Here is a 23,417-nt window from a genome sequence, read left to right as displayed (position 1 = left end):
AATTTTCCGGACACATCCGTTGAATGTAATAATAAAAAATAGGTACATGTATGTACTGAGAAAAATTTTTATTTCCGGTTACCGGTCAATCCTCGACTATTTTCATTTTTTAATACAATCGAAAAATATAGTTCTAGGTAGAAAATGAAAATTAGTTTTCTAGCTGTTACTAAAAAGTCTAGCATCCGTTACTATTCTTTCTCATCACGATCGCTGTTGCTAGATTTTCTTGCAACTGTTGAGAAAATTTAACGCTTGTGCAAGCATAAATTGACGTTGAAGTCTTGTTTAACTAAAAAAGTAGACTTAACCTCAGAAACTGATTTTGCGTTGCAATTACCAAAAAAGTATCGACAATAGCAAAAAAATTCCAACAATATTCGAACAGTTTTTTTAACGATACCTGTTTTATCTATTTCTTGTAGTTACTATCCGAAATGAAATTTTTCTCAGTGCGTATTTTCCAGTAATACGAGTAACGACATTGTCGCGGTTTTGAAACTTGATCGAGTCATTTGAGCGGAGATCGGAGAGTTTGTTTCGACGGATATGCACGTATGTACGGAACGATCGCGTCGCCGCAGACAGGTTGAAATGCGGTCACCGCTGGATATGCGCTACCCCTTCAATTTCACCCTTTAACCCGCGCCGATGAGTAATTTTCTACCTCTCCAAATGCGGTTTCCACATCAACGCTGCAAATTTTCCCGATCAAACTGCGCGCCATAGATTTCAATCTACACTCGTGGATATAAATTTTATTATGTACCGTACCTATGTGTACGCGAAAAATATGCTTATGCCAAAATTGAAATTGCATCTTTTACATATAACGCAAAATATGTTGCGAAATCGCAACGAATTCAATTTCCCCACGATTCTCGCTTCTAGCCACCGATTTTGCGGAATAATAAAAAATAAACATCGCTGTTTCAATTAGAGATCATTTTTTTGCGGGAAATGATAATTCACGTTTAACGAACATTGTAATATATATTTTATGATATAGTTATTTCGTAACTATTCTTGACAGAATGATAATTTTATATAAATAAAACCTTGAACTTTCATTTACGAATCTTATGCATCAGAGCTTTTTTGCAAAATGTTCAAATCTCTACAAAAATATCTATTTTCCATTGTTGTCCTTATATCCGTCAACGACTTGCGAAATTTCAAAGAGCAAATAGAGTTTTTCCCACGTCATTTCTGATTTTGTTTGAAAAATTTTCTGCAATTGTCCCAACTCTGAAACAGTACCTCAAGTTTTTTCAGATTTTTAATTCAACTGATCAATTGTTTATGAATATTTGAAGTGATTTTAAAAGGCGCGTATTTAAAATTAATCTCAATATTTATAAATAATTATAATATAACCTAGAAAACCACAACCAGAATAGTTAAACGGTGAAAAAAATTACCAAACTCTGAAACAAAAGAATATATTATACTTAGCGAAAATGTGAACATTAAAGTAAATTATACTGGAAGTAGAATTTTTAGGAATCTTGCATTTTCAATAAATGAAATATAATTCGCGCATAACGATTCCTGCGAAAGAACATAAATTCGATGCTTTTCTCGCTTTGGAAATAAAAAATTTTCTCGCTTGAACGGATTTGAGATTTGAAAATTTCATACAATACGCAAAAATTAGATTCTCTTCTATAAATCTACCAACATCAATCACATATTTCACGTAATTTTAAATAAACAACGAGACACGAAAAGGATGGTAAAATCGAGTCAATGAAGAACTATAAATATGGTTGCCAGAAAAATTAGAAAAATCTCCACAAGTGCAAAACGAGAATTAAACCTTCGGCAAATCTCACGTGATAAAATTAATAACTAAATATGTAAATTATTTCCAGCCAATGTGTCAAAACTATAGGACAAGTTAAACGTAAACGAGAAATGTTCCCCTCTGAGCAAAACATCATTTAGGCGTTATCTCGTTCACGCACGAATAACTCTTAACAAAGTTATACCTGAATTCGATTCGGCCTTTTACAATGGAAACTAGCTCAACATGGTGACAAAAAACTGCGATAGATATAAGCTATATTACACGGAATCCAACTCCAACAATTTCGATTTGATCCACGAACTTATTCATATTATCGTAAATAATTTTTTTTTCTTTTGTTATGCGGTTGAAAAAAATTTGCAATAACAATTTTAAACAACGATAATTTTTATACCACAGAAATTTTCCCATCATCTTATTATATGAAATCAGAATCATGAAATTATCCGTTATTTATAGAAAATCGTACGTGCTTTATAAAGATGAATCAGTTAACGATTTACGCGTATATAATTTTTTTGATTCTTTGAATTTGTGTCTGTAGAATCTTTTTTTTCTCTTATAAATTACGATTCAGTTTTTTGTCATGTATTTAGATGCGTTCATTTTCTTGAAAATATATTTTACTATAAGTTTTTACTTATTTCCTGTGATAATTTTTTTCCTCATGTACTTGGATTTTATTCTTAACCAATCGCAATAACCGAATTGAAAAATTCAATATTCCGTACAGATTTTCATGAAAATTATTGTTCCGCAATTATCCGTCACGGTTTGATCTACAATTTTTGATACATTTCGGTTCAAACTTGGAGAAATTTATGTAGCTCAAAACCAGCTTTAAAAAAAATTATGAAAGTAATTTACTGCGTAAACGACACTGTAAAAATGTCTAATTGAAATCCGATAAGGTGTCAAAGATTGATTGAGTTGTCACGAAATTTACGAAACCTGATTTTCATTGTTTTAATCCTGTGGATAACAAAAGTTGTACAACAGGTATTTTAAGGAATCTAGTTTAAATCACTTGTTGATGCAATTCTTAACAATATTAATTTTGAAAGATGAGCATAAAGATATATTGAACAAGAAAAAAAAATAAATCTTTGGACGAGCAAGTTTTAGTGTTAAAATACAGACATCAAGAAAAATTTGTTGCGACAGTTAAAACCTTGCAAATTCGAGTAAATCGAAAAATCTGCCTGCAGGCTAACATAAAGTTTAATTAAAAATCATTGTTGTACTGCAATGAGAAATAATTCTTAATGTCTCCTTGATATCCTAGTCCGAGTTATTATTATTTATTATTATTTTTCACCGTCAAAGTGTGAAAGATGGGAGAAAAACCGGTCTGCAAAAATGTGTCAAAGGGTGCTAGAACTCCCGGGATGACTGAGGTTCCGATTGAGGGGTAAAAAGGTGAGGGGGTGAGAGGGGTCGGCGTGCTTGCATGCGCGTGTACGCTTACACAGGTAGGAAAAGGTAAATGGAAAAGCACAAGACGAGCTTTGAGCCCCAGCATGGTCTCTGCATCGGGTTCTCTGTGCTGCAAAGCAATGCAGCAAAGCCACGTCGAGACGCGATACGCGATCGTGTATGTATGTATATGTATATATACACATATATATGTGAAGGTACGTGTGTATTGAGGGCATGTAATATACGTGTAATAATTACGTCTGCAGTATACATCCATGTCACCCGTTTATTTTGCAAAGAACGCTTTTAACCTGGAAAACTGGCGATATGTGAAATCGCAAAAGTCCCTGACTTCGGACTTAAACTTACGTAGGAACAAAAGAGGAGAAGCAAAAAAATTCGAATCTCCTAATGGTGAGAAGCAGAAGAACAAAAAAAAAAAACAATATAATAATAAACAACTCCACTTGACCAAAAAGAAATTCGGTAAACTTTCTTAGCATAGTTTTATTGTATCACACGTGGATCACCGTTCGAATGTTACAATTGATCGTTGAGTGTTTGATTCAAGAATAAAAAAAAATGTCGATTGGTTGCAAAAAAATTTTACCAACAAACTTGATATCAATGTAAAGAATGATGAATATTTTTCTGAAAAATCGATTTTTACTAATTTATCGAGAATAATTTTTGTTTTATGGAGCTTCCACGAGCATTTGTTAATTTTACCTATAAATAATTCAAATCCGGTTAAAATTGAACAAAACTGATAGACTCGAACGTGACTTGTTGTTGTTTGATGGTATTCGGGTGAAATTAAATTTTCACAAATAAATTATCCTATCACGTGTCAATGTTATTCAAAAAAAAAAAAACCGACTCTCCTCCGCGCGATCTCAGAAAGGTTTATCATCCAAGCCCTCGAGGCTGTATAAAAAAAAAAGTGCAACTTGCGGGCGAATTCGCGCACCACTTTTGCGCCTCCGAAGGACCGGATATTGCCTCCTCTGGACTGACAAACATAGGAACGTGCCCAACAAACTCGACGGACTCTCTATGCGATGTACATTATAGTATATATACTCGTATCTATATATATATATATATGTATGTATATACACATTATACGGGAGTTTATTGGCAGCGTTATTGGCTTCTGACCGAATCGATGAGTCTAGCTGCACGTCGATCCATGGCGATTCCATTTGTATTTGCTATTCGCCGAATAAATTTTTACCCGTTGGATTTGTTTCCACGTAAATTCTTGCCCACGGTCTGCCACTTCGATACTGGAAACATTTTTTTCTACAATTCTTTTGCGTACATATTTACATGTACGTACAAGATACAATTTAAGTCTTGGGTTCACGAAACAGATGTTTGTGCACGGGGTTTTTCACATAGCTTTGCTGAAGACGTCGCTATAATGTTTAAAAAAAAAAAACTCTTGTACATTAGTTTCAACAAGTGTAAGTTGACGTTGAAGTTTCACAAGTTTCGAGGGGTTCGTTTTTGAGTAAATTCGTTTGAAAAGTCATTGTGTATTTTGAAACGATGACTACGTCAATGTTTCGGGGATTAACCTGCAGTGAAATTGTTGACGCAATATTATTCATTGTTTGTCCTTAAAAAAAAAGGCTTTCAACGGTTGAAATTTTAAACACGTTTTTGTCGAGATGTAATCGATGAAATGACATTTGTTCGAATTTTCAAGAATTTTTTTCTCGTCGCCAAAGAGTGAAGGAGAAAAAAAAACTTTGTCAGCCGAAAGCCAATACGATGAAGTTGATGAGCTTATTTTTTTATTTTTATATCGGACCACCGGTACTTGCGATGTTATGAACATCGATCAACTGTGCATAAAAATCATCGATAAGCGTAAATAGACAAATCTTTAAGGAATAATATTTTCTTCCGATAAAAAGTTTTGAACAAACTCCTCAACGTTTACAAAGTTGGTATCAAAAAATTATTAACCTTGCATCGGTAGTTTTTGTCAAATTAATTCCTAAAAATCAACCTGTTTCGATGTTCGTCACAGTATAAGCTGGATATCCGTTAAGTTTCCAAAACTTTTGCCAAATTTTTGCAGTGATTTTACGATACTCATAGGGCCCAAACGAGAGGTGAGGGGGGGATCCAAAATGGCTGATAATAGCGTCACGTAACATTTGAATGGCCCCTTACGTGTATTTGCTGTTTTGATGTTTTTTGAGAATTCGATCACCAGCTTTTAGTTATTGATTTTCTCGACTCAAAAATATCAACACCCTGTTTTGTTGAATTTTTATATAAACTAACTGAATAACACAAGATCAAACATTTGTATTTCTTTGTCAGTGAGTGTTGAGTTACGATGATTTATTTACGCATCGACGATGCTGTTTTTATGAATTTCAGTATGATATCTGGTTGAAAAGAAAGAAAAAAAGCTATAATAGTATTCCCTCCGAATAGGGCCCAGTCTCATTCACGTCAATGCGGTTTTGTGTCTCAGGTGACAGTTTTTTTTTCACCGATTCTAAACCTATTGAGAGTGTTCCCATTGAGAGGGGCTCCATTGAGATGGGCCCTATTGGGAAGGGTCCTATTGAGAGGGTGTCTATTAAAAGGAGCCCTATTAAGAGGAAATACTGTAATACACCTGCCCGAGAGTACAAATATATTGCTGAAAATTTGGCAAAAATCTGTGGTTTTCGCATAGGCTACACACCGTATTCCTCTTCAAAAACAGAAAGAATAAAACAAAAAAATACGTACTCAAATATTCTCTAGGAAGTAAGCCGCTGCTGTCATGCCGGGGTGACAAGGGCAGAGAGAGAGAGAGCGAGAGATAGAGAGAGAGAGAGGGAGAGAGAGAGAGAGAGAGAGCGACTATTCTGACGAAGTCAATTACGCTCTTTTGTAACGAGAATAAGTCACGTGTAATACGCCTCATAGACGCAGAGGTGTGTACGGTATGCGAGTGCAAGGGTGGCGCACACCCCCTTGCATCATATTGCAAGCCCTGCCGAAGTGGTGCGTCGCGTCGGCATGACTCGACTTTGGTTTGAAGACAGACAGGGCTGCGAGCAGCGTGCAGCTGGGATCGTTAGAAAAGGGCGTCTAAGAACGTTGCATCCCTGCCTTTTGCGCTGGGTAAATATATATCTGGCTCGAGTGCGATGCGAAATTTTAACAACGAAACCTCACGTCCAAAGACGTGTTATTTTACGGCCCTAACTTTGATAGCGGACAAAGATTTAGGAATTATTGGTTTTTTTAGAGTGCTACTCGAATGAGGATTGGTTTTCTGATTTTCAGGCAGCAGGGACTGGTAATAATTGTAAGACAGAATTGTTGCGGCTGAACTTTATATTGAAAAAATACTTTTCTAATTTGATGCTGTTTTCTTTCGTACATTGTTAGAGTTACTGAAAAAACAGTTTGCGGGAGCGTGGCAACGATGCGAACAAAAAGAACTAGACAGAAAAGTTACTAGCTATGAAAGAAAGCAGCCAGATTCTGGCACTAAATTTGAAAAATTGGTGTATACGCCGACAAAACCGGACCAAATTTTCCATTGGTTTCGATAAAGAGAAATTTCAGATTGAGCAGGTTAATCGCCTACGTTTGCAACTTAGAAGTTGGCATTTTTTAGTCCAATTCTACTAAAATTATTCACTGAAAATTGGTAAAAAATTTCGCGGAACAAATCGGAAAGAGTATTATCGGAAAAGCGTTCAAGAATGTTGCGAAAATATGCATACAGTGTCCAAGCATTTTTATCATAAATCAAACGTCCAAACTGGCTTATAAGAAAATTATAATACACGGCGGAAACATTTTTTTCAGTAACCTTTTCTGTACAAGATAAATAGGGTTTTGCAGAGAACAACGTCGCGTGTGCAATATTCGTTTGTGTTTGTTACAGGTGCAAAAGTTTCACGGCATCGAAAAGGATGGGATCTCCTGGGAATCCAACACCCGTAAGAATGCCTCATGCGCACCCGGAAACTTTCCGACAGTTTATCAATTACATATACACTGGAAAGGTGAGTGCCTTATATTATATATTTCGGCAAAGATCAAAAACATTCCGACTTTTGCTCAATATTAAAATCTTGACGGAAATATGGGAAGCGATAAAAAAATGTCCACATGATAAAGAAGAATATACAGTGCAGTCAGTACTCAAAAATCTGTGCATTATCAACTGTTATCTGATTATAGTTTATGTTCATAACAATTCAACATTAACTGTGTTCACAGCTGACACTGGTAATTTGCCCTTGAAATTCGTTCGAAAGTTCGATATTTATTCTATAATTCTGATACTCGTTACAAAAATATTCATATAGATATTTCGTTCTCAGGTGTATTTGTTTTTAACTAAGCACTGTTGAGTGTTAGTTTTGACCTAATCTTGAAACTTGATGAGGCAATATTTCTATGCATCAAGAAATTTAATACTTTCATCATCGCAACGGTGCATCTAATTTTCCAACTTAAAAAACGGTTTTGTTCGTTAGAAATTATCTACGTGACCATTCTCTCAAAAATTTCAGATAACTTATAATATCGAAGTCCAAGGCATCTAAAAACTCAACTATGTAACACGCTCTGTTTCCAACGACGCATCCAATTTATAAATTTGAAAAAGAGTTTTGACCGTTGAGAAATTGTTCAGATGACCTTATTTTTTCTGAATTTTTTCCTATAGATAATGCTACAGGACAGTGGAATATTCGAGATGCTAGGTTTGGCCCAGGAACTGGGCGTCGAAGAATTGTGGAGGAGTTGCGAGGATCATGTTTCGTCAACCCTGAGTCCCGGAAACGCTTGCACCTTGCTGACGGCAGCCCTCGAGGCTCAGGATAACATGCCAGGTGATATTATCGAAATAATTACATTATGAGCGCTGTGAGATACGACTATACTTAAATATCCTCAGGTGCTCGAGAAATTTGATTTTTCTGTCTCACATGAGCGGTGAGATACGACTATTCTCAAATTTTTCAATATGTGCGGAAAATTTGATTTCTCTTTCTTGCATGAGCGGCGATATACGACTATTCTTAAATTTTCTAAGGTGCACGGGAAATTTGATTTCTGTTTCTCGCATGAGCGGTGACATACGACTATTCTTGAATTTTCCAAAGTGCGCGGGAAATTTGATTTCTTTTAGCACCTCGGGTGTATATTTTAACCCTCGTTTCATCGAATGAAAGCATTTTCTTTGTATACTTCGTTTTCCTTTCTCGTCCTTCTTTTAGCATCGGCACAGCGACGATGAGTTATGAGGCGGTATTGTGGTCTTTTAGCAAAGTGTCACAACCGGCGGAGACGGACAAAGGCGCGATGGGGAAGGGACAGGTTTCAGATTCACCGTTTCCGCTCCTGCGGGGTGACACGTTGAGCTTTCGTAAATTTTCCCCTTTAACAAAGGGACGCATCACGCGGCTTTCCCCATTTGTTACTCCGCGAATCGCGCTGTGTGTACGCGGCGTTTGAGGGGGCTAAAGGGCTCCCCGAATCTCACCGTTTTAGCGAGCTCAACCGCCCAAATAACGTTTCGCCTTTCGCCTTTCGCCGCTCGCTTCGTAAGCTTCGAAAGACAAAGCGGAACTCGCCCCCCCCCCCCCTTCCGGAGATAAAAAGGAAAACGAAAATAGAACGGGGAAAAAACAAACGCCGCTAATGGCTTTCCGTAACCTTTAACCTAATTTCACGGGGTTCCGGATTCTAAAAAAGCATTTATCGCTTAGATGATATTCTGGGCAAAAATATTGCGCAGATAATTATATTAAGTCACAGTTCGGCATTATTCATAATTGATATGCATCGATGCAGGAACTTAATCAAAAAACTTTTAATCAGTGAACAAATTGTCATCTCTTTTAGTTGGCGTCGAATACATTTCCAACTCTGTAGCCTTGGACATACAAAAAAGTCTACCCATTTTTTTGGAAATATTAGTTTTAACGTGCTGTTTGGGGATGGTTTCAAGTTCTTATGAGAATTAGAACCCTTGTAGTTATCATACTCTTTCAACGGTTCATACAAATGATTGGCAAGGACGAATTTCAGCTTCATAAGAAAGTTTGAATATTTTCAAATTGGTCTGAGAAAATAAATTACATTAACAACAGTTCTCTGTTAGTTTCTTGACAGTCAAAATTTTGGTTGGACAACATCAGCAACGTGGTTATGAAAATTGAGATGTTCTCATCAAAATTTGAAAAAAATAATCAGTCCTTCGAATCTCGGTAAAATATAAGTTCAATATTCCTCAAACTTCTCGTCAAAAGTTGACATATTCTTATGTTTTTGGGAGAAAATTTTCACCTTTGAGTGTTATGGCGATCCCGATGCGTGAAATTAATTTAGCATTTCACGGGAGTGAAAATCGAGTACAGAAAATATTTGGAATATATACTCTGTAAAAAGATGATACGTACATTTGCACAAATTCAACGGAAGTGTAGCTGCATAAATTTCGTGCAGATACTTTGATCTCGTATACGGTATTGTATTAGCCATAATGGAGTCAAATCTTAATGAGATTATCCGCGTCTGACAAGCCCACGCATTCGTGAGTTATACCCTCCAATTCGATTATTCAACGGTCAATTGACCTGCCTGCCTATTGCTACGCGTTCTATAATAATGAACCACAACAGAAACGTCCCCTACGGTAATTACCATGCGATTGTGCCGGGAACATGAAAGTTGGACGGAACTCAATGTATGGGGAGGGGTTCGATTCACTTTCAAAAATACAGATTTAGTCAGTATGCAATTATATTTTTATACAGTTTCATCTATACTCGTCAAAATATGTTTCGTGATTAATGTATACTGAAGATAAAACAAAGGATCAAATTCTCTTTGTGAATTGAATTTCTGAGTATTAAAATAAGTAATACGACAAATTTTGAGTTAAGAGTCATCATAATTCTTCCAATTTTTTGTTCTTCCGATCCCCACACCGTTTCAAAATTGTAAAATGTCATTAATGGATAAACGATCAGAGTGCTTGACTCATGTGCTACAGGCTATAATCCTGTATAGAAGGGGATGATGAGCGTGGCTTAATCCTTGCAGGGGTTTCTTTGTCTTTTCGGCATATTGAAGGATGACTGTAAGCCACCCCGATGAGAAAAAAAAGAAAAAAAAAAATTGATAAACGAGTAGAGAAATTAGGTACGCGTGATGCCGGGGTGAGAATTAAAAGCCACCCTTCGAACTAATACATCGCTTACATCTCGTCGGGCATAACGCGTTGTACTCGAAATCGGTTATCCGCGTATTTTCATTTATGAATATGCAGTCGAAAAGAGATTTTCGAAATACAAGAAATAAAAATGAGCAGCCTTCACAAAGCAAATATCACTATCAATACGCGTGTTTCAACGAGGGTTGGTTGTAAAGCTTTTGTATTTCACAGGTATTCATTTTGAACTGAGTCGAACCGGATCGAAATAGAAAATTCCACGAATATCCAGAAATCCTTTCACCGGGTAGTTCGAAACAGCAACGCTGAATTTAATTAACACTGGACATAAATTTGCCACAGCGTGGAAATTTTCTTACCCCCGTGTAATTCGATGTATGTATAATATGTATCTACACTACAGTAGAACCTCGATGATCGGAACTAATTGGAATCGAGCCTAGTTCGGATAATCAAAAGTTCGGATAACCGAAATGAATTTTTTATCTTAAGGTATAATAATATATACTACACAAATTTAAATCGACAAACAGTCCGTATTAAACATTCAAATACATATTCAACCTCTTTCAAACACTGAACGATCATTTTACTACTTTGGTTTTACATAGTCGTTTATTGTCAATTGACGAACGGCTGCTTCACATTTTTAACGAGAAATAATGTATTTTTCGCACTAAAAATGTATTTTTTGGGCCAGAGCTCGGATAAATCAAGTCATGGTTCGGATCATCGCAAGTTCGTATAACCGAGGTTCTACTGGTGTAGAGATATGGAAGTTGGTTGAAAAATTGACTATGTAATGCAGTTCAAAAAGAAGTAATGGAGAGAGAAAAAATGACCAGGTACCCCTTTTTCCGCGTGCCAGGGATTCGGAGAGAAAGAGAGTGAGTGAGTGAGTGAGAGAAAGAAGGGAAGATCGAGGGCGACGGCTAAAAAGGTGACATTCTTGAGTCCCCATCAATCTTCATTATTTTAATCTCGATGTATGGGCAAGAAGTGGTATCTGCACTATATATTATATATACGTGTACATGTATTACGGCTTCGCCGATACAGCTGGACGCGAAGGAAAGAGAAGGACAGAGAAAAGGGGAGAGATTTCATCCGGCATCGTTAGGCGTGAGTGAAATGTCGTTCCATGTCACTACCGTTAAACCTTAATCCTTTACGTGCCAGAAATTCGTAAAGCTCCTCTGTATAATTTCAGGCGATATGCGCATGCCGTAGTTGTAGGTATATAAGGCATTCTTGTATGACTAAATATATATAATACATGTTCGGAGGTTAAAAGGTCTTTGTTTTCCGAGTGTCACAGGTCACGTAATGCTACGTTTAGCAGTAGGTTGTATTGTTGCGCAGTATCCGTGGAGTTGCCTCTGATTCCACCAGCGTGAATCAAAGTTGAATGTTCAGCAGAAAGGTCGCGTATTACACTGTGGATGGAATACGCGTTGTGATTTATTGTATTCGCCACGTTGTTCAAATCGTTGTGGATAACGAATGGCAAAGCGATGTCATTGAGAAATTGAACATTTTTTATGTAGAAAAAAGTTACTTTTCTTCATTTTTTCAGTAACGTGATTTATTTTGACATTTCGTTTAACTGTTTTTAAGTCATTGCAAAAATGATCAGCTTCACATTTAACCGTTATTTTACGACAGAGTAAAAATAATTGTGTTGCAAAAAATTTGTGAGCAGAAATCTGAAAACTGGAACACATTTCTCTGTTCAATAATAAATTTTCACGAATCGCAGTTTTACAATTTTGACAAATATTTACTTGCACGAAAAAGTATTTACTTTTTGGACTAAGAATCCATGAAATTAAACTTACGTCATTTGCCAAATATCAACAATACGTATTTCGAAAATTTGCTTAGTCATGTGGACATTGAATTTTCAGATTTCCCATAAATTTGCAGCATAATATGGATATCTAATTCACATTTTTTTCACAAAATTCATGTACAATCACAATTTTTGGCTAGCTATCAAAACGAAATACACAAATCTACAATGAAATTAAAAAAATTATTATATTTTTACAAAATGCTCATTTCTTGCTCATTTTCACCATATAAAAGTAAAGTAATCGGTTTCAACCATTCAAAAACGACTCATTGAAACGTTTTACATGCAACCATGTATTTCTTATTAAGTACAAATTGTTATTTGTCATTTGATATCAATAAATTTCCATTAATACATCGCTTGAATGTAGAAATATTTATTAATAAAAAATTTCGTGAAATCTATTCAAATTTTGGCGCGTCGCGGTCATAAAATATAAAAGCATATGGCCGCTTGCCTTTTACGTCAATTTTCTGACACAACACAACACCAATTCATTTTATTGGCGTATTCCGTTAGATTCGACCAATGAAATCCCTTGACGTCGAGTTGTGTCAGAAAATCGACGTAAGATAACATTCCAAACGCGGCGACGATGCAACGATCCTTTATATCAACCGTAATGTTGCTGCGCTAGTTCGACATGCTTCCACCAAACGGTGCAGCGCCACTTGCCGACGGGCTTAAATAGCTTAAATTGAAAAAGTGCCGCCAGGCTCATCGCGGCGGCCATATTCGTTATTCAGATCCCAGCATACAACGCGTCTTGGTTTACGCGGTGTCAACGTATCGGCCGAATTTGTTTAAAACTGAAGCTTACGTTTAAAAAAGTGACGGGCAATCTCAAAGACTCGCAAAAATGTCGTACAAAGGACCGCCAAAAGTGCAGAAGGTTATGGTGCAGCCGATAAACCTGATATTTCGATATCTGCAGAATCGCTCCCGAGTACAAGTCTGGCTCTTTGAAAACATCAACCTGAGGATCGAGGGTCACATTGTCGGCTTTGACGAGTACATGAATCTCGTCCTTGACGATGCCGAGGAGTATCACGTCAAAACGAAGAACAGAAAACAGCTGGGTAGGATAATGCTGAAGGGGGACAACATCACCCTTATACAGAATACGAACCCCGGTGCGAACTAGAACGGGAAGAGAGAGCGGCAACATAACCTATCCTAACCTAAAAAATTAGAAACCGGCGCGCGCGGCGCGCATCGTTGGAAGTTCGGAGACAAGAACGACGGGAAAGAAGAGCGGCGAAGAGCGAAATTTACTCAGGGTCGAAACCGTCGACGAAGAAAGAACGCGACCACTTGTAATTTAAATAGTTTTAAAGCTTAGGATTAGGGCACAGTGTTTAATTGAATTTGTATTATTTCATTCCGATTCAGAACGAGTCGACTCATCTAGCATATTAACTTACTATGTACTCATCGAAATAATCAAATTGTAATATGCATATTTGCAAAAGTTTCAAATCAACTATATGATATCTCTCTCTCGCTGTGATCAAATTCTCATCGCCTCGACTCGTTGTGTTCAATAAAAACAGTACAAATTTCACGTTGCGTGTGTTTATTCCTAGACTTATTTTATACCTGTTTTTTTATCTACCTATTCTTTTACCTGAATCACTGATCTATTATTGTTTATGGATTTAACAACACTGTACAAAAATCCAACTCCGTCGACTCGAGTCGCCTCTTAGTTAAAGAGGATATTCGAATTCTATGTCTTGTTCCATGCTTACCCGCACTTTGCTATGTACTCTAAGTCGCAATCAATCGAGCTTATTTGCACAGTTTAAAGTTACCTAAGTTGCTTAAAATCTTGAAATGTTACGTACGAAATTTCCATATTGGCAGCCAAATGAGTTCTCTATCAAAGATAGTCAATCAGAACTTTGGGTAGGTTCTTTTCTAGATACTCGTGTGTCAGCAAAAAATAGAGGATTCAGGAGACGAAAGCGTTCTAACAAATTGTAAATAATTGCTGACTGACAGAAAAATATTCATATCGAACTTCGAAATCCTAGGTTTCAAACAAAAGTGAGCAAAGACGGCATTTTTGTTCACTTAATTAACATGTATCTATGGAGTTGCGAGAAGTGGGCCAAAAAATAATTACTCTTGATGTTAAACGTAGGTGGAAAAAGTGCCTGCTCGACGTTTATAGACCGCTGTTATGCTTTTATCGGTGAGAATGCGGTCGAAACGGTAAAAACGACGTCGTTTTGTACCCTGCCAAAAGATGCATTGATCAAGCTGATTGCATCCGATTACCTTGCACTCGAAGAAGAGGATGTTTGGAGGGCAGTTCTAAGCTGGGCAAAGTACCAGGTTCGAGCTTCAGTATTATCGATAGTTCTTCCACATCCAATTTGCGGAATGTTCCAAAAAGCTGAATCTGCTATGATTAACTCGTGTTGAAAAAACAGATTACAAAATTTTACATTTCAGGCAGGAGTTACTCAGCCTACTCAGCACTGGACCGAGGAAGAAAGAGTTCGAGTTTGCCAGCACTTGTCTGGCGTTATCAATTACGTTCGCCTTCTCCTGATCGACAGTCAAGTATTCGCAGAGGAAGTTGAACCGACCGGAGCTGTGCCGATGGAATTATCTTTAGAGAGGTGTGTTCAGTACGCTGAGAAATGAAAACTATCAGAATCGTGCTCGCTGACTTGACTGAATATTGCCCTGTTTTATTTGAAGGTACAGATATGCCGCCCTACCGAACAAGTATGCAGAAATATGCTCGGACAAGAGACTCCAGCCGAGAGTCAGTCTCATCCTGTTTCCAGGATCCCAAATATTGTCGCGAGACAAAATTGCCTTCCAGCGACTCTTGAATCAGTGGTACGGCATTCAGAAACAGACGTGGAGACTCATTTATAGGTGAGTTTTTTTAGCAATCCGCTGAGGAGTGTTTGCAGCACAACTCATGACTGCGTTACATTGAGTTTTCTAATTTTTCCAGAGCTTCGAATCACGGTTACTCAGCAGCATCCTTTCATCGACACTGCGACGGCATCTTTCCCACATATGTTCTAGTTATGGTATGATTTATTGATTTTAAACCAAATAAAACCAACGAGAACCCCGAATATGGTTTTAGTAAAACAACGCTTCTTGACTTTCCAATTTCAGGGAGGACGTGGTGAAATATGTGGAGGATTCAGCGATGTTCCTTGGGGAAAGATTACTACGAAGGGGTATTACGTCTCATCGGAAAAAGCCTTCCTCTTCACACTGACCAACAACCAAGATGTCCCACCCACGAAATACGACATCGTCAAAAAACCATTCGCAATTTGCTACCATCCAGAGTAAGAGGCAATTTCTCGAACTATCTGACTTGACAATGTCTAATGCTGTTGGCTTTCAATTTTCTTTCAACACTAAATTTTAGTCAATGTCACATTCACAGAATTTGCCAATTTGATGTTAATTTTTTTTTAACAGTTATTAGATCTGTTCGTTATGAAATAATCTTCATTATTTCACCAAGGCATTGAATTATTCTACTGAAAAGTACCAAATCGAATGCTAATTCATAAAACGCTTATAGTGTCACTATAATTATATCGACTCATCGATTCATCGAACGAAAAAACGAGATTTTTTCCCTGACCACTTTTGACGTTTTCGCCCTTTTACTCACTTGAAGTTCGTATTGAAAGCATCAAAACTGAATTTTTTCAGATTTTCCTGACCAAGCATTTTCTTATCACAGCTCGTCAAAAAATGAACTTCTGACAATTTCTCATTTTCCTATGCAAAAGTTTCGCATCTTTGTATGAAATTTCTAAACACAATTTTACGTGCCCCGTTAAAGTATAGTTTTGATGAACAATCTTCTAAAATATTCTGTAACAAAATGGTGCCTTAATCGAATCGGCTGAAATTTTTACACAGCATTTCATTTTCAATAACAAAGATTGTCTATAAGTTTCGCAGTGGTGGGAAAAGTAGTTCAGAAGTTACAAGTAATAGTTTACATGGAACCGTGAAATTTCTCATGCATACGTACTATAATAATGGCGGTACGAATGGTAAAAGTTATACACTCGGTATTCCGATAGGCAACACATCGTTGAATTCTTACCTTGGATGAATACGTTTAAAAAATATTGTCCGGCAGTACGGAACTCCCACATCATGTCAGGAATCGTAATAAATGATAGAAAAAGTCGACTGAGGTTATAAACAACTCCCGTAACAATTGAAGATCGCGCTCGAGCGCGCAGAAGTGCAACGCGCAGGGTAAACAAATGCTTGCCGCGCCGCGAAGTTTGAACCGAATTCTCGCCATTGTGTGAATATTTGTTGATATATATTCTGAACCACTGCACTGTCCACTATGAAATTTTCAGACAACATTTCGCAGCGAAGACGGCACGCTGTGTACAAATTGTAGCCCATTCGATTAGGGCACTTTACAGTTACGAACACTTTGTGCGTATTTTCTATCAATACTAGACTGAAACGGGTTATGAAAAATCCTAAAAATACTCTCAAGAAGTTCATAAGAAAACCTAAAATTTTCACATGTCGTCCAGGTTTTATAGGTATGAAAAATCAAAACATTGTTTAAATCAATTCATTGGATGAGTTGCGAAGAAATCATGTGTCGAAAAAATCTGAAAAAATTCAAAGTCCATGCTTTCAATATGTACTTTTACTGTGTGAAAGGGCAATCGGATTAAAATGAGTCAGGGATGCCGAGCGTTCGATTTGACCTGGAATATCCCGTATGCATACCTATTCAGTACCTTCAAAAATTCAAAAACATTGCATATCTGCCGATTAGTATGCCAAAAACGAAATAATCGATAAAGTAGAAATCCGAAATTCTTTCTTGTTTCGATAAGTCAAATTCCTATCTTTTCCTCGGGCGTGAGTACATGTGACATACTTATCAACTCTCGATACGTGTTCTATTAACGTGTAAATTGTCGCGTCGAAAAACTATTTACATCGAATGGTAACCAAGCAATAAATATTCTAGCAACTCACCAACGGCTGCTGCTTCCTTTTCTTTTCAGAATCGGTCCGATATTTGGCGCGGGTGCCGATCTCCTGATAGCCAGCAACTGCAACGTCAACACCGAAAGTTACAGCAACTTGCCTCACAGCTACGACGGCGAGCATGCATCTAGCAGCATCTTGATGGGGGATTACCACTTCACGGTCCTAGACTATGAAGTATTCACTCTGAATCATACTGGTGTTAAGTAATCTGTTCGATATTAAGGCACTGGTTTTTTAAAAATCTCATCGACAGTGCACCTGATGTAAACAACGAACAAACACTGCCCACTCTTGCATTCACTTCACACTATTTTAATATCTTTAGTTGATTAGTTCGTCCGCCAAAACTCGACGAGAAATAGTACAAACGTTTTCTTATTCTTTCACGTTTGAAATCAGGTTTGATTATTTTCACATTCAGACATACATTGAGTGATGAATATGTATTTTTATTTAAAATAAAAATGAAACATGTTAAATATTAATTTTATGATCGAAAAATTTGTACGGAATATCATTGAATTTAAGATTTATGCGAAATGGTATACGTCCGTGTTTGTGAAACTGGTTTTGCCAGTAGTTATACGTTATATTTTTGTAATACGTTTTTGTATGATATCCATTAGTGTAGATCAAACCCTGTCAAATCCGGCTCGCCTTTGCTATTGGATTGAAATTATCGTAGAATGAATTACCAAAGTCGCGACAAATTTCTCACCACCGAAAACGCCATGGCATCCAACACTTGAGTGCCGAGATTTTAACGGCTTATCTCCACTCTAAATCATTCCAAATAATTTCGGCGAAAGCAAGGAACCTATCGCACAAAAGTTCGTGATTTATGGCGAATATCGACGCTGTGAGAGTGTCGAACGTTGATGTTAGGAACGCTTCGCATTTCACCGTCTGAATCAGAAATGGCGATCCGCACAGCCTTCGCTGTTCTTCTCAAGATATACTTTCCTAGCGTTATCGCAAAACCTAGGCCAGCTCTAATTTTCGCACGGAGTTCCGATCGCCGACGCAGCTCGAAAGCGACTGGCTGCAGATAGCTGATCACGATGTAAACAATCAACGACACTCGGTACTCGTTCGATGTTCTGCGATCCATTTACAACCTTCAGAGAAACTGAAATTCAGCTTTTGTTTTGGTCGCGTTATGTTCCATCGCTGTAGTTAGGTTAGGTATCATATTTTAAGTTTAGTAATATGTGATTTTATTTGTATTACGTATGTAGATTGTAGTATGTTACGTTATATTGTAAATATTGTGACATGTGACTGGTACAAAAAAAAGAAAAATAAATAAATAAACGAAAACAATAAAACAATACCCTGAATAATTGTAGCGTTGCCGTTACGATATTCATTTTTTTTTTCTTCCAAAACTTGTCTTGATTCATGTTTCTAGAATGTAAAATTCATTAAACGCGGAATAAATTCGGTAAGACTTATTTTCTGTTTATTGTTTTCTCAAGCGCAGATGAGTTAAGAGTAATTTGTCTGGGGTGATCTGGTAAAAGAACTGGGGCCCCCTATGTGGAACTGCGACGTTTTAGGGTCCATAAATTCGTTTAATTAATAAATAATAGCCGTGCTGCGGCGGCCGTATCTCCTGAGAATCGGCGTTCAAAACGTAGTGTTCGTGTCGTGGCCCCGCGACTGAGGAGACACTTTGGCCCTACAAGAACCGGCATAAATTTAAAACTCGTTGCCCCTGCACGCTGTTGCTGCCTTTTCCAGGGTCAACTTGGATCCCCTGCAACGGGACAGGAAACAAAATTTAGAACAATTTTTGTTCAGTTATCACATGGCGAATTGCAGTAAAATATGATATCTTTCGAGTATACGATATACACATCAACTCTTTTTGAGTTATATTTTAGCCGTCTTTTTGACACGTATGGTCAAAACGTTGAGGTTTCACAAACTCATCTACATTATCGTCGAATTTTGATAATGGTCAAAAGCTATTCACGATTATTCATGGTTTATCCAAATTGAACGATGTCTACCATATATATCGGAACTCAATCAAAATAGGATAAGGAGGCGACTTGTAGTAAGTTTCGTTCCCCCAATATTAAAATCGAACGGGTGTACGTGTTGTTCAAAAAAATGAAAACTAATAAAATGGCTAGGCTATGAATACAAACAGGTTTGTCTATTGGTATTCAACATTGTATGACGTGGCCTTGTTAACCAATTTGGTATTAAAAACAATGATCAGTTAATCGTTATAGGTAATTAATCTGAATCGCGATGACCAGGAAACTTTGCGCAGATTGTAATGCTCCTATTTAATTTCGTGATTTTACTTTACACTCTGCGGTATTGGATTCCATTGAAAATTACTCTTGCTTCATAATTAAATACGATTGTCTAGAGGTAAGATGGTTCTTTCAATAAGTGGTAGTCTTCGATATTATAAATCCGAATTCTAACTATGTAATGATACTTGATTCGAATTAATTACAAGTTATCAATTCTTTGTCAAGATGAATTTGATTTTTCGTAATGATGTGAATTCAGTACATGTTTCGCAAATGACGAATACATCTGTAATTCGGGGGTTATATTTACTGCAAATGTTGGTTATACAATCGGTGTGCGAAGAATTAAGACTCGACCTTAAACGTATGCGGATGTAAGATAATTTACAACTAAGAATAGTTCAAACCGAAGCTCACTCCGAAGAGCGCAACATTCTTGCAGGACTATGGAAACTCAAACAGAAAAAAACATAATCGAATGAAATAACAATAAATATATACTATAGAATAATAAACCCACTTATAATTCGTATAATCTCACGCAACGACACGATAATTATTCAGTAGTAACAGCATTCGTCCCTATAAGAGAAACGTGTTTAATAAAGCAAGGTGAACGATAAGTTAAAACCACTCTAACCTCCTGAACCCCGGTCACATAAACCATGGATTTATATGTAAGGCTACGGGATGTATACCCGACTTGAACTACACGCGCTGCGCGATCCTTACATGCGAGAATATCGTGACGATGCGTTGGCTGGGTGCAAGGTGAATAAGCCAGACCAGCTCTTTCTGCTCATTGCTCGCAAGTGATTTTGAATTTTTATTGTCTATGACCGTGGGTGCGCATATACCGGGTTGTTTCGTGGAAATATCTCATAGACAGGTTAACACGGGGTGAATCCGCCTGTCTGTATGCAATTCAGGGTACATTCTTACCGATTGTCATTTGTTTCAAGGTCCACGATTGGTGAGATTGCGAAGAGTCGGCCAATCGTAATTCAACGAGATAAATGACGATCGATAAAATGTACCGTCGGTTGCCGAATTACAGGCGGTTGTCGTTGATGTGTAACCTGAGTTGCTTAACTTCAGGCGGATAAATCCTACTATGAACTGCTCACACGACATTCCGTAAACGAAATAACCCGATATACTGTATACCTAATAACAACGGAAGATTGAGGCTATAAAGACAAGCTACCCGCGTATAGTTTTGTACAAATATATATATATACTTACGTGGAGGCATACATATAAATATGTATACCAGCTAATCACTTACTCGTATCTCTCATAGATCGGGAAAAAATTGTATTAAAGTAAGAAAAAACTGAAAGTCAAATAAACGAAAGAAGAAACAGTAAAAACAAAACGAAATGAAACAGAATAAAAAGAAACAAATTCGTATATCTGTTCCGTGGGAACAGTAAAAACGGGGTAGATAGGTAGGTAGGTGTATGGTTTCTTACCGATTATATTATGTGTATACCTGCAGCAGCGCTGTCTTGTAGTTTTTAATTAATTGGCCCGAAGACGGTTGAAGTTTTAATTAAATTTTCGGTGAAGTGCGGCGCTACTTAACGTTCTGTTGACACGGATGACTCTCGATCCGAGTTAGGGCTCCGCTACGTCTTTTTTGGCTGCATGCCGGCGGATCGGCCTTCTCTAATCGACTGGGCCTAAAACGAGCTTATTAATCATCGCCCGGATGACCAGCCTGCAGAGACCGTACAGCATCGAGTGTACTATGCTCGTACACAAGTTAGGTCGCCTTCACTGGAGAGCGAAATTAGTTTTTTACGAATATAATGCCGCGGTTTGGATATGGATCGACGATCGCTTTATGAACCCGAAGTCTTCTCTTAATTACCCTCCAATTAACGTGAATTATTTTCATTATTACTGCCGCGTATGCTGCTCTTGCCATACTGCTACTGCTCATATTGTAGTATCCTTTGATTTCTATTAATTTTGACCAAAAGTAATTAACCGCATGCATCGCAATCAATCAGGTGTGTGTTATAGGTTATTGCGGTTGAATTGGTTGTCGGAAAAAATCATCCATATCGCTCTACTTCTCATAATTACACGGTTAATTAACTGTCTATAATGCGCATTTACGCTGAATATCGAATATTATATACCTGTGAGGAAAATGTTACGATTAACGCCAAATTTTAACCAGATGATGAGTTGGCTACCTCTGTTACACCTTACGTAAAAAACTGGAATGATAAAAGATGATTAAAGCCGTTGCAGACAAAGCTTTTGTAATTACTTTGCACACGATTGTTTCAGGTTATATACACAGAATCAATTTATCATTATAGTTTTAAGGGTTGTAATAATGTTGATAGAATATATTCTTTTTTTCGTCCAAGATATAAGTCTACAATTTACATCAATTGATTTTTACTCAATACGTTTTGCCCCTTGATAATAGTAGAACACATCTTTTAAAACGATCAGCTGATCCTTTTCTCGACGCCATACTGTTTGTTGTCAGCTGCAAGATGATATAAAGGTTTGCTCAATCGTTGTTTTCGCGTTTTGTTTTCTTTTTTGCGTAAAATTGATCAAGAGATGTTTAGATCAGTCCCAACGATGAAAAATTTCAAAATGACAAACGTAAGATTCAATAAAAGAGGAGGTCCTTGACACGTAGGTGAGTCGTTACTTCACATATGGAACAGATTTTTATAACCCGTATGTCAACGTCGTATAATATTCTCACAAGTTTTGAAATATGTAATAAACCGATGACCACGCTGATATACCTGCAAGCTGCGAAAGTCGGGAATGGTTGTAAAAAAAAAATCGAGAAAGCAAAAAAATAAGAAGAATGTATACCTTTGCCATTATTCGTCCGCGGATGCTAAACTGCATCATTTGAGCTCACGTGTGTGCGGATATGCGGATTTGTACACATATTATATTCATGCGTGCATATATTGGTGTGCTAAGAATTTCTACTTTATGCTTGTCGACCGTTGAATATTCATGTAGTGCTATTATGAGTTAGTGCCACCATCTATGCAAAGGTTTATTATATTGCCTATTTATGCGCTTAACCTTTTTCTTCGCTCAACGAACCTCCGCGTGCACGCAATCTTCGCCATCAGCACCATCGCAGCAACATCGACGCACGCATTTTCTTCGCAGTTTTAACCGTATCCTTTCCTTTGTCATCAACCTTCCGCGAATCGACGTTTGAAAGAAAAAAAATGCGAAGAACAACTGGAGTAAAGAGGAAAATTTGAAACTCCTATCATCTCTAAAATCGAGATTTTTCAAATTGTTTTACGTGACCCAGATCAAATACACATATCTGTATTTGATCCTTGACACTGGCACAAAATATCTTCAAATTTATTCTATTGCCAAATAATCGTTCATTTTATATTTGAGGTGAGACAATATTTGTAATTAAATATTGGAACACGTGTATATCGGTGAGAAAATTAACGTCACTGTAAAGTTCCCAGGCTTCGGGAGTTAGTTTCGAAAGACGAGAAGACTTTAGTTTATTTTTTTTTTTAATTCAATTAAATTTATTTATAACTTTTGTTTTATCGGGTGCACGAAGGAGCTGACCGCTTAATTGGTGAATACGATATTCAACGGATAGGTCAATTTCCAAATACGACTCTTATGTACTTACCCACGCTGTTATAACGGCCTATGGTAACCCATTTCGACTCATTACCAGCGACATTTTGATGCGGAAAAAAAACAAGCTGCACCGATAATTTTCGATGCTAAAAAAGTGGTCGTAATTACTCGACGTTCGTCAGTCAATAAATAAAG

General features: G+C 37.2%; 2 protein-coding genes across 2 annotated transcripts in view; both read left to right on the top strand.

The window, feature by feature from the left end:
- The window catches only part of LOC124177290, a 32,267-nt gene extending 13,601 nt beyond the window's left edge, over positions 1 to 18,666 (top strand). Inside the window, exons 4-12 of the mRNA XM_046559484.1 lie at positions 7,143 to 7,263; positions 7,932 to 8,097; positions 14,447 to 14,640; positions 14,761 to 14,930; positions 15,013 to 15,195; positions 15,278 to 15,356; positions 15,448 to 15,626; positions 17,346 to 17,534; positions 18,317 to 18,666. Of these exons, the coding sequence (XP_046415440.1) occupies positions 7,143 to 7,263; positions 7,932 to 8,097; positions 14,447 to 14,640; positions 14,761 to 14,930; positions 15,013 to 15,195; positions 15,278 to 15,356; positions 15,448 to 15,626; positions 17,346 to 17,534; positions 18,317 to 18,383 (1,348 nt within the window). The 3' untranslated portion in view covers positions 18,384 to 18,666. The remainder of the gene's footprint in view (positions 1 to 7,142; positions 7,264 to 7,931; positions 8,098 to 14,446; positions 14,641 to 14,760; positions 14,931 to 15,012; positions 15,196 to 15,277; positions 15,357 to 15,447; positions 15,627 to 17,345; positions 17,535 to 18,316) is intronic.
- LOC124177292 (probable small nuclear ribonucleoprotein E) lies at positions 13,028 to 13,864 on the top strand. Its single transcript, XM_046559486.1, has one exon. It carries the CDS (start codon positions 13,160 to 13,162, stop codon positions 13,442 to 13,444), a length of 285 nt encoding a protein of 94 aa, XP_046415442.1. The 5' UTR covers positions 13,028 to 13,159; the 3' UTR covers positions 13,445 to 13,864.
- Positions 18,667 to 23,417: the final 4,751 nt, after the last annotated feature.

This window comes from Neodiprion fabricii, chromosome 3 (assembly GCF_021155785.1).
Source record: "Neodiprion fabricii isolate iyNeoFabr1 chromosome 3, iyNeoFabr1.1, whole genome shotgun sequence".
NCBI lineage: Eukaryota > Metazoa > Arthropoda > Insecta > Hymenoptera > Diprionidae > Neodiprion > Neodiprion fabricii.
The sequence above is the reverse complement of the archived record's forward strand: the minus strand, read 5'-3'. Positions and strand labels throughout refer to the sequence as shown.

Excerpts from the sequence above, each read along its gene's own strand:
- LOC124177292 (XM_046559486.1), top strand. The coding sequence starts at position 13,160 with ATGTCGTACAAAGGACCGCCAAAAGTGCAGAAGGTTATGGTGCAGCCG.